The following is a 12,789-nucleotide window of genomic DNA, read 5'->3' as shown; positions in this document are numbered from 1 at the left end:
ATAACAAAAAATGAACACGTAAAAAAATGAACATTTAATACTAAAAAGTGAACATCTTATAAGGAAATGATCATTTATTAAAAATGAATCTGATTATCATATAATCATAAATTTGCTAGACCACGACCTTAAAAATGAACATTTAGTTAGAAAAATGAACACATAAAAAAAATTAAAAAAAAAAGAAAAAGAAAAAGAATATTCAGTAATAAAAAGTGAACATGTCAAAAAAAAAAAAAAAAAAAAAAAAAAAAAAAAAAAGAAATGAACATTTAGTATATTAGAAATGAACCTTTATCATACAACCATAAAATTGGGATCATATACATCGGAAATTCTCCAACCTAAAGGCAAATTCATTGTACATATCATATACTTCTTCATCACTTCTTACTTGTTTCTTCACTAATTCAGAGTCTTTGTCTTCTACAAATACAATTAATCTGTACTCACTAAAATATAACAAATAATCAGAAGTTTCATAATCATTACAAAATATGTTCATAATAATTATTTAGAATGTTCATATATATACAAAAGCAGTCCCTCGCTTCCAACACGATAATCATTTTTTTTTTGACAACCCATATATATAATCATCAATTCATGTACAATACTTAAAAATGTAAATAATAATCACTCTATATGTCATATGAGTTCATAATCAATAATAGATATGTTCGTAAAAAATAACGAAACATATATATTCATAATAAATTGTTCAGATTTTCAACAATAAATGTTTAGATAGTTTAACTTTCAACGTATTATATTTTACTTTCAACCTAATAAAAATGAACATTTATTATTAAAAAATGAACACTTATAAAATGAACATCTAACAAAAAGTTATGAACATTTAGGATATTAAAATGAACATGATTTTCATAAAGGTTCAAATTCATTGTACATAATTTTAATGAAAAATAAAGATAAAATAATTTGTTGAGATATGTTCATTTTTTATGTATTTAATATTCATTTTCGGTATACTAAATGCTCATTTTGTAAAAGATATTCATTTTTAAATTCCTACGTATTCATTTTTTTACAGAAATTTTATTCAAGATCAATTGTAATTATTGAAACTCTAAAAAATTGAATATACACCTTAAATCTAATCTTGATTCATCATAGAGAAAATAATTATTGATTTGTAACATGATTAGAAATCAAAAGAAAGAGAGAGAGAGAAAATAACTACAAATTAAGCAATACAATTGATATTCATTAACAATTAATTAAGCAATTTAATTGATATTCATCACAAACTCATAATAATTTCAAATAATCAAACAATAAATCATCATGCATGATCAACGAAATCATACAAAAAACAATTACAAATTGATAAAATCTAACCTCCATTGTTTTCTTTGACCTCAACTTTCTCTCTCCTCCATTTTTTCCTTTCCTCTTTGATAAAGCCAAATGATTGAATCTAAAACTCATAAATTTAGAAAGAAAGGAGTATACCCATCAAAACACGAATTACTAACTCAAAAATTTATATAAATAAGAAGGAAAATTTAAAGATTGAAGGGAAGTGAGGTAAAGAAGAGAGAGAAAATTTTAAATTGTGAAGAAAACTGAAGAGAGAGAAAAATAATAGAGCTAAGGAAGAAGAAGAAGAAAGAGAATTAGGATATGAGGAAGAAAAAAAAAAAACTGATGTTCATTTTAATGTCCTATATGTTTATATTTAATGTTGTTGCAGCTAGCTTGGCTGCACTAGAATGCAACCAAGAATTTGTAGAATAAAGGTGTATTTAAGCTGCAATAAATTAACTAATATCTAGAGTCCATTCGTAATTGATTGGTTCCGAGATCAAAACCATACTTATAATCTTTTCTATTTATTCATTGTTGTAGTAAAATAAAATAAGGTTAATTTATGAATAAGCTTTAGAGACCAAGAGATATGGTCTAGTCTGTATTTTAATTCCTGAATCTGTCTTACCAAGTTACCATATATAGTGTTGAAAAGAGGTAACAAAGTGGTGGTAATGGATAGCTGGCCTTTATATTAGTTTGATAATAACAACGGTTAATTAATTCCAAATACACCTCTTATATATCAAAGATAACTATTTCACCATCTAAGCCATTGTTAATGTGTAAAACGAATTATATAAGTGCAAACCACAAGGTTTAGTTAAATAAAATACTAAAAAAATAACTCAATTTTTGTTTGACAATAATAGTTACAATTGAAAAGCCTTTAAAAAAATTATCTATAGCATGCCTACAATAGTAGTAACACCCAAGCTAGCTACTCACTAGTTGAACTTTTGAAAAACTGAAATCATATATTACATTGAAATATTGAAGTAGCATCAAGCATGAATACGTCAACTAATTTCAAATGAAAAACTGAAATCGTATATTACATTGAACTCTTGAAGTATCATGTTTCCTAAAAAAAAAAATACTACGTAGTAGATATTGAGGATTATTCTAAAAACTTTTCTTCAAAAAAAAAAATAAAAAAATAAAAAATAAAAGGATTATTTTAAAAACTACTCGTACAAGTACAACTGTACAAGCCCGTCAAAAAAAAAAAAAGAAAAAAAAAAAAAAAACTGTACAAGACTACTTATCCTACAAGTGACACAATTTCTACCTTATCTAGATATAGACTATACTTTCCTAGGTTAAATAAATAATCAAGATTTATATTTGTACGAAAAAAAAGCTATGTACATCAGAATTACCGTGCCTTTTCTTTCACTTTTCAATTCTTAAATTAAAATTAAACCCTCCCAATTGGCCAAAACCTTCACTAGTACCCTAATTATCTTGAATCTTGATCGCTCCGATCCTCTCATGGCTTCTTCGAGTGAACGCTACAACATCATCTACCTCGCTAAGCTAGTCGCCCAAGCCGAACGCTATGATGGTATGTTCTAACTCGTCACTTTCGATTCTTTCACGTAGGAGTTTCAGCAATACTCCGTTTTACACTACTTACATAATCTTAATTTGACTATTTTTGTGATTTCAAAGTGTATGTTAAAAAAAACAATATTATTAATTTATTATGGGTAATCTTGTTAATACTAACCTAAACAATACTTATTGTTAATTCTAGGATATTTATCATATACTTCCTTCGTTCTTTTTTACTTGACCTACTTTGACTTTTACACTATTCACCTTTGACCATCTTTTGTGAATTATATGTAAGTTAAAACATGTTAACGTGGGATCTTGTTAAAATCGTCTAAACAAGTGCTATCATAATATATAACTTTTACAATTTTTAATTACCCAGAGAGAATTTAAGTTATTGATGATTAAAGTTGTAAATCGGCAAGCGTGATAAAAGAAACTAACAGATCAAGTAAAAAAGAACTTAAGTCGTGCGTTATTGTCAAGCATAAAACTACTAAAATAGAACCAGTTCAATGATTTCATATCTAATATTTTGCAGATATGATCGATGCAATGAAGAAATTGGTGAATTTAAACGTCGATTTAACAGCAGAAGAGCGTAATCTCCTTTCAACAGCGTACAAGAAAGTGACCAAGCCAAAGAGAGAATCATGGAAACTTCTCTCAACAACCGAACAGAAGGAAGATACAATATACAAAAACGAGACGTACATAAAGTGTATTCAAGATTATTGTAAAATAGTCGAGTCGGACCTTGCTGACATTTGCTTCGACGTTATAGCTCTACTTGATGATCATCTCCTTCCTTTCGCGTCTAGTGTCGAATCCTTCGTCTTTTACTTAAAAATGTGAGTAATATTTTAGAGTATTTTGCACATTATTAAACTTAATTAAGTCTTTTAGCAATCACTCCGTAATTTATTATTATGATTATTCATTATTTCTTTAAGTTAAGAGTTGGTTGGTTTAATTAACGGAGAGCTATGTAATGCAGGAAAGCAGATTATTACCGATATATGGCCGAAATCAAAACTGGTGATGCAAAATCATTAGTTGCTCAAGAGTCGTTGAGAACATATAAGGTATATATTTGCTCGATTTTTATTACTTCGTTTTTGGTTCTTGCATTTGTTTTGGTGTGTAATTAGTTAAATTCATGATTTTTAATTGTTTTTTTTAAAAGTTTAAAAAAAAAAAAATGAATTTTAATTTGCTTTATCTTTTTAAGTGTCGTTAACAAATTTTGTGTATCTTAGAGATTAACTTGTATTTACCCATAAATTCTTGCCTATATATATATATATATATATATATATATATATATATATATATATATATATATATATATATATATATATATATAATATCTTATATATATTTTTTGGTATTCTAGAATATGAATATTATTACTAATGTTGCATTTTCTTAGAATATAAATATTATTACTGACTAGAGTACTAGACTAATTATATGTGTGGATTTTTAATTATGTGATTAGCCGAATTGAAGTTAAAAGTGTTTCTCATTATCTAGGTTAATATTATTTTGTACAGAATATCATTCGATTTTCTTTTTCATTTTACAAGTGTATAATTGTAATTAAATTTTGTTGTAGGAAGCAATGGCCTTAGCGGTGGTTAATTATTCACCTATTCATCCAACACGCTTGGGCTTGGCATTAAATTTTGCCGTTTTTTACTATGAGGTTTTAAATTCTTATCAAAGGTACTTATATAATAAATTTATAATTTTACAATTTCTCAATGATCATGTTTATTATAATTGCATTGTTACTTACTTGTACGTATTTTTTTATATTTTAGGGCATTTCACTTGGCGAAGAAAGCTTTTATAGAGGCGATTGTAGAGTTGGATGGTTTAGGCGACAGGGCATCCTTGTTGAAAGACAGTAAAGTTATCCTGAATCATTTGAGGGATAACCTTACACTATGGAAGGACGAGAATGATGAAAGAAACCTATGAAGCATTCATGACCATTTGAAACATTATTTTAATTTTTTATTTTATTTACACCATAATAATATTTGAATTTGAAATATCTCTAATTTTATTTTATATATTTATATAAAGAAAAGTGCCATCATCAATAGATTAAAAGTTAAGAATGGATTGTTTTAAGGAAAAATTGCTTGGAATAATCCCACCTTTCAAAATGTCCGCGAAAAATAATCCCACCTTTGGGTGGATACTTTTAAATAATCCGACATTTAGACTCAATCTGCTCAAAATGATCCCATCCGGTCATGTAACATGTTATAAAAAGTTACATGACACGTGGTCGCCAGTGATTGGTCAAAAAAATAAAAAAAGAATAAAATAAATTTTTTTAAAAAAAGTTAGATTTTTTTATCGAAAAAAAATTAATAAAAAACCACCAACCACCGCTTGAGCCCATCCCCTGCCATGCGGCTCCAGCCTCCCACCTCGGCAACGCCGGGCCCCTTCTCCCTCCAATGAACCACCTACCCCCTCCCTCACGAACACCTGGGCGCGGTTTTTAGAAAACCCCAAGCGAAGCTCTGGCAAGCCACAAATGATCCCACACGCTATTTTCGTCTCGATCCCAGCCCTTCCTCTTCCCCGGTCCATTTTCCGGCTACCTCCCCTTCCCCACACCCTAATTTTGTCCCTTATCCCCTTTAAACACCTCGATTTCAACCCTTCTACCCTTCCCACACCTTGATTTCGGTCATGGTTATGGTGGTTTAGTGGCGCGGTGGCCGGTTAGTTGAGGTTTGGTCGTTGAGGGTATGGCGACGTTGGGCATCGTCTGGGCTGATGATAAGGGGGAGGTCGTTGTGGTAGCGGTGAAGCTAGGGTCTGGGTTTATTTTTCTTTTTATTTTTTTAGAAAAAAAATTAAAAAAATTAATTAATGTTAATTGCTAATTATCATTTCTTAAAACAAAATTAAAATTAAAACTTTTTTTAACCCATCACGTGGTGACACGTGTAAATTAAATTTAATACAAAAATTTTACCTACTCAACCAGTTACAGGTCACTTGGTACCATTTTAAGCGAATTGAGTACAAAGGTCGAATTATTTAATACTCCCTCCGTCCCTTTATTACATGCCTGTATTCCTTTTTGGGGTGATCAAAATTAAATGCCTGTTTCTATTTATAGGTTGTACTTTTTGCCAATATTATTCTTGTTTTGATGATTTGTCATCATTTTTCCTTTTCTTTTTTGTACTTTACATCAATTCCCAATACTTTCTCTCTCCTAATTTTCAACCACCTTTATCTTTCTCTCTATCTCTCTCTAACCCCACATGCATATTTGTACTCCCAATTTTTAGTTTTAAGGAATCTTTAACTTTCTTAATTCCCGTGCAAAATGAGAAATATGCATGTAATAAAGGGACGGAGGGAGTAGTATTCCAAAGGTGGGATTATTTTTTGCGGATACCTCAAAGGTGGGCCGGGATTATTCCCAGCAATTGTCCTTGTCTTAATGACTAAGTATTCGTTAAAAGGAGTAATCTAGAAAATTTTAACATGTAAATATGTAATGATATGTTAGAACTTCTAATGTACGTAGATAATTAATCTAAAAAAGTCTAGGCTAACAACCTAATAACATAAGCTAAGCTAGTTAGAACAATCTAGCTAAAGTATTTAGCTTATTCTCATAAGTTGGTTAATTGACCGAAATACATACTACATGCATACTACTATAAATACCCATTTTCTGCGTCAAAAATAAATAAATAAATAAATGGAAAATTATCAATGATATGGTACACCCAAGGATCGAGTGTTTATCAATGGTACACCTACTTAAATATTGTTTATCTGTACAAGGATTCACACACTCTTCTACAATACCCACTCCGTTAAACTAACGTTAATCCTAGGATTATTGCCACAAGCAAGTCCCTAGCTACAACCATTGGAGTAGCTAGCAACTTCAATGGCAAGCTAATTTGACAATAATTAGCTTGTCATGCCACATAAGTTTTTAAGCTAATTATTATTTTACCTACTTTTTGCTCCAATGACTAGCTATTAGCTTAGTAGTAGTTGTTGGATAGAAAATACATAGAAAGAGCTTAATGGTGCAATAAGCATTATCATTTTGGCAAGTTTAATTCTCAAGCAAATTAGCTTGGCAAAGCGAATTTGCTTAGCCAAGCTAATTGAGTTTTCTAGCTCCAATGGTCAAGCTAATAGCTAAAGAATTATTGTAATTGCAAACAAGTCCCTAGCTACAACCATTGGAGTTGCTTTACTACTTCTCTAGGATCAAGCATGTTTGTTAGAATTGCATTGTTACATACATCATACATGTATTGATGTTTGTATTTTTGGTATCTTTAGGCATATCACTTGGTGAAAGAAGCTTTTGATGATGATATGTTAGAGTTGGATGATTTAGACATGGATTTTTTTGAAAGACAGCAAGGTTATCCTGAATTTTTTAAGTGATACTAAAAGGAACCTAAATTTGAAACATTTAATTTGTATTATATATTACAATAGCTTGATAACAATATCTAAATTCTAAAACATTTCTGATTATATATTAAGGAATGTTTTTAATGGCCAAGAAGTGTTCTACTGTATTTGTTTTATTTGGAGTTATTGAAATTCAAATTTAATGAAAGCAGTAATTAAGTTTGTTCAATATAGTGCAACTCTATGGATATGTATATATCAATGCTGACATACACGGAATACCACACATATATAAGGTTAAAAGTGACTTAAAGTAAGGGCCTGTTCTCTTGCGTTGAAATTCAATTCAGTTCAGTTCAGTTCAGTTCAGCTGAGTTCAGTTCAGTTCAGTTCAGCTCAATTCAGTTCAGTTCAGTTCAGCTCAGCTCTTAATTTCCTTCTCTTATAAAATATTCATTTCAGTTCAGCTCAGTTCAGTTCAGTTCAGTTCAGCTGAGTTCAGTCAATGAGAACAGACCCTAAGTGTGAGTGTAATCTTTAGCCAATTGTATCAGTAAACATAATTAACAGTGTAACAATGAACTTATGCGGTATAAATGTATAATTGCATCAGACGTATCACATATGACATATCGCTGAAAAAATATTCGTTATAGACCAGAATGTTCTTTACATTTGTCTTAGCTCACTGGTTAACTTGGTTCGAATATAATTAGCGAGGAGTTAGATTCTTCAAGAATGAGGGAAAGGTCAAGTGAATTCTTAATTACCTCAAAGCATTTCTAGTGTAGTTTGACTCTACCACTTTTCCCGGTAATATTATGTAAAAGTTTCCAGTACATCAAACCTATGTCTTCTGTTTTGTGATATAATACGTATGATATAATATGTATTCAACATGTTTCTTTCGATTAAGATGACTCAACTAGGCCCGTTCATGGTCAATGGATTGCTAGGATAAAGGTTTAAAAAATAGCTCTTGCAGGTTCAATTTACATCGTATCTTTTCTTTTCTTTTCTTTTCTTTTTTGAATACTTCGCAGTATGTTCTATATTAAGCGAAGAACATATGTCTTGAACAGAAAATCTTGGGTGAACCTGGTTCACAATAATATTATTGTGAACCTAAGGTTTATATACACATAACTGGCATTATATTCAACATAGTGGCCCCTAATTTTAATATAGTAATCTTATTTTTAACATAGTAACCTTTTTTAAAACTTGTGTGACCATTAATATTTTCATGAACTTAAAGTACGAAATTATGTCGAATAGCGACCTAATCTTAACATAGCGATCTTTATTATTCATATTGACCATTATATTAAAGATATCATTAAAAAAATAACCTCTTATAGCTTTTAATGTCACACTCATGTTTATTTCAACATAGCAACCTTTATTTTAATATAGTGACTTTTTTTTTATTAACAAAACAATCATATTGTCTCTAATGTTAGTGTTTCACAATAAATTAGTGTGAACCAGGTCTATTTAAGAATTTGTATGTCTTGAAACTTGACTACTTGAGTACAGTAACGATAAGGGGTGTTTAAAATTTTTGTCTAAATTTTATAGTCTTGTCAGATTCAAATTTTATAGTCTTGTCAGATTCTTATGTAATCATTGTGTTTTTTCAATCTTAATTAGTTCTACCCTTGTTTTTTCAACCTTTTTATTTTTGTTTTATTTATTTTTATTTTTTATTATTTTTTTTTAAAAAAAATTATAGCTTAAGGAGCTAAAACTGTCCACCTATGATCTTTTCTTTTTAGAGTTTGTTGTAGAAGATAAAATTTGGTTCTTAATTTATGAATAAGACCTCGTTCACTTCACCTTATTTTTGCTGAACTGAAATTATTTTACTGAAACAAAATTATATTTGCTGAACTTAAATTATTTTCTGAACTTAAATTAATTTTACCGAGCTGAAATTATTTTGCGGAACTTGAATTATTTTTATAGATTTTCTATTATAATTCTTCTTTAAGGTCATGTTCTCTTCACCTTAAAAAAATAATATATAGTAAAAATAATTTCAGTTTAGTAAAAATAAATTCAGTTCAGTAAAATTCAGTTTTCCTAAAGAAGAATTATAATAGAAAATTAGTAAAAATAATTTCAGTTCAGCAAAATAATTTAAGTTCAATAAAATTAATTTAAGTTCAGTAAAAAATAAGTTAAGTTCAGCAAATATAATTTTATTTCAGTAAAAATTATTTCAGTTATGCAAAAATAAGGTGAAGAGATCGGAGCCTAAGGTAACTAAATTTTACTGAACTAACTTATTTTTACTGAAGTGAATTTATTTTACTTAACTGAACTTATTTTAACTGAACTAAAATTATTTTTACTTAATATTATTATTTTAAGGTGAAGTAAACAGGGCTTAAGCTTTAAAGATCAAGATCGATATGACATAATCTATATTTATTTCTTGAATCCGACTTACAATAGTGTTGGTCTGTTAGAAGAGGTAACAATTTAATACGGAGTAATGAAAAGGATTATTAGTTCTATTTACATCTCTTATAAAAGCATTATATCAAACATCCTTCAAAATTTACCTAAAAATAAATACATATTAACTAAACGGAAAATTTCCAAAAGTACTATTAGTATACGTCACTAATTTCAAATGGAAAAATTGCATATTTCCTAAATAAAAAAATTTAAAAACAACAAACAAAAAAAAAAAAAAAAACAAAAACAAAACCTTGTAGATATTTAGAATTATTTTAAAATCTACAAGACCTAGTCACACAAGACTACGTATCCTACAAGTAACACAACTTCTAACTTATCTAAAGGTAGTATACTTTCCTAAGATAAGTAAATAATCAAGATTTTTTTATGAAAAAATAGCTATAAATATCAAACTTACCGTGCCTTCTTTTTCACTTTTCTTTTTTTTTTTTAAAAGAGCCTTCTTTTTCACTTTTCAATTCTTCCTCCTCATACACTTTACCTCAAAATATTCAAACCCTCTCAAAACCTTCACAAGTACTCTAATTCTTTTGATCTCTCCGATCCTCTAATGGCTTCTTCTAGCGAACGTTACGACATCATCTACCTCGCTAAGCTTGCCGCCCAAGCCGAACGCTATGATGGTATGTTCTTCCTCATCATCACTTTCTTTCACGTAGGAGTTTCAATTTTTGTTTGGATTCTTCTGATTACTTCTACCGTTCTATGTCTGTTTTTTATTTTTTTATTAAAGGACCGTTCTATGTTCTTACTAATAACACAAAGTATTGCAGTAATACACTACTTACATAATGACTATTATCTATGATTTCAAAGTATATGCAAAGAAAATTAATATTATTTCAACATGGAACCTTAGCTTGTCAACTTTTTTACGTACTAAAAATTATTATTGTTGCAGGGAATTTTATGATATACCACTTAAGTTGTGTGTTTTCAAGCACGAAACTATATGTTAAAATATAACTAATAATTTCATATCTAAAATCTTGCAGATATGATCGATGCAATGAAGAAATTGGTGAAATTTAACACCGATTTAACAGCAGAAGAGCGTAATCTCCTTTCAACAGCGTACAAGAAAGTGACCGAGCCAAAGAGAGAATCATGCAAACTTCTTTCAAAAACCGAGCAGGAGGAGGATACAATATACAAAGATGATGAGACGTACATGACGTGTATTCAAGATTATCGTACTATAGTCGAGTCGGACCTTGCTAACATTTGCTACGACGTTATAGCTCTAATTGACGATCATCTCCTTCCTTTTGCGTCTAGCATCGAATCCACCGTCTTTTACTTAAAGATGTGGGTATAATTTTTAAGTATTTTGCATATTCTTGAACTTAATTAAGTCTTTATTTTAGCAATTAATTTATTGTACGTGTATTATTATTCTTTAAGTAAAGTCTTGATTGGTTTAATTAACGAAGAGCGATATGATGCAGGAAAGCGGATCATTACCGATATATGGCGGAAATCAAAACTGGTGATGACAAAACATTAGTTGCTGAAGAATCGTTGAAAACATATGAGGTAAATATTTGCTCGATTTTATTGTATTACTCAATTTTTGGTTGTATGTCAAAAAAAAAAAAAAATAATAAATAAATAAATAAAATAAATAAATAATTTTCTTTCATATAAATTCTTTCCTATCTTTTTTTTTTCTTTTTTTTTTTTCTACATAAGAGTATAGAATATAATAATACCAATAATGTTGCATTTTTTAAGAATATGAATATACTAATAATAATGTAGCATTTTTGTTAGAAATATGACTAGACTAAATCTAATTATATGTGTGGTTTTCTAATTATGTGATTAGACGAAGATTTTTTTTAATTTTTTTCTTTTTTTTTTTAAGAATGATTATTATTAGCCGAAGTTAGAAGTGTTTGTCATTAACTTTGTGGTTAAAGTTATTTGGTATATCATTCGATTTTCATTTCGTTTTACAAGTGATTAATTGCAATTAAATTTTTGTTGTAGGAAGCAATGGCCATAGCAGTACTTCAATTTTCACCAATTCATCCAACACGTTTGAGCTTGGCATTAAATTTTGCCGTTTTCTACTACGAGGTTTCAAACTATTATCAAAGGTACTTGTATAGAACATTTATAAGCTTACAATTTCTCTATGATCTTGTATGTTATAATTACATTGTTACTTACTTGTACGTATTTTTTATATTTTAGGGCATATCAATTGGCAAAGGAAGCTTTTGAAGAAGCTATGTTAGAGTTGGATGATTTAGGAGGCAAGTCTTCTTCAAAAGACAGTAAGGTTATCCTGAATCTTTTGAGGGATAACCTTACACTATGGAAGAGCGAAAATGATGAAAGGAACCTTTGAAGCATTCACTTCATATTATAGTAACTTGAGATTAGTGAAACGAACATGTGAAACATTCCAATAGCTTAGCTAAAGAAAGAAGTTATTTAAAAAAAAGTTTGATTTTGTCAACTATATAAATGAGCAATAATATCTACTAATTTTATGTAAATACGAAATTAATTGTGGAATAATAAGGAAATATATAATCTTTTTTCAAGGAGATGGATGTAATTTTGGTGGAATATTTTTTAAGAATTTGATCTTCTCCATGTTCAATTTTGTTCAAGATATTTAAATTTTTTTATAATTTAAGCTATAAATAAATTAATTTTTCAAAAGAAGATATGAGGTAATTAAAATAACCGTGCATGGCACGGAACCTAACCTAGTATCTATCTATAATCTATAATTTATAATTAATACTAAAATAACAACCGCTAACATCATCCAAAACACATGTCAAGTTGTCATTAAATTTTTTCCCTCCAAAATTATATATGATGGCATTATTTTATACTACCTCCGTTTCTTATTAGTTGCAACTTTGGGGTATTATTTGTGAGATATAAAATATTCCAAAGTTGCAACTAATACGAAACGGAGGTAGTAAATTTTATTTTATTTAATTAAAATTTTGATTTAGC

At 28.8% G+C, this 12,789-nt stretch overlaps 2 protein-coding genes across 2 annotated transcripts; both read left to right on the top strand.

Annotated features, from left to right (window-relative positions):
* Positions 1-2,826: 2,826 nt before the first annotated feature.
* LOC145610824 (14-3-3 protein 9-like) lies at positions 2,827-4,878 on the top strand. The gene is made up of 5 exons (XM_081666106.1): positions 2,827-2,899; positions 3,434-3,743; positions 3,890-3,977; positions 4,511-4,620; positions 4,719-4,878. The coding sequence occupies exons 1-5, from the start codon at positions 2,827-2,829 to the stop codon at positions 4,876-4,878; spliced, it is 741 nt and encodes a 246-aa protein (XP_081522232.1).
* A 5,479-nt stretch (positions 4,879-10,357) lies between these two features.
* Positions 10,358-12,163, top strand: LOC145610823 (14-3-3 protein 9-like). The gene is made up of 5 exons (XM_081666105.1): positions 10,358-10,430; positions 10,803-11,115; positions 11,256-11,343; positions 11,800-11,909; positions 12,007-12,163. The coding sequence occupies exons 1-5, from the start codon at positions 10,358-10,360 to the stop codon at positions 12,161-12,163; spliced, it is 741 nt and encodes a 246-aa protein (XP_081522231.1).
* Positions 12,164-12,789: the final 626 nt, after the last annotated feature.

This window comes from Chenopodium album, chromosome 24 (genome assembly GCF_948465745.1).
Source record: "Chenopodium album chromosome 24, dcCheAlbu1.1, whole genome shotgun sequence".
NCBI classification, from domain to species: domain Eukaryota; kingdom Viridiplantae; phylum Streptophyta; class Magnoliopsida; order Caryophyllales; family Amaranthaceae; genus Chenopodium; species Chenopodium album.
Note: the sequence above shows the minus strand (reverse complement) of the source record. Positions and strands in the feature narration are given on the sequence as shown.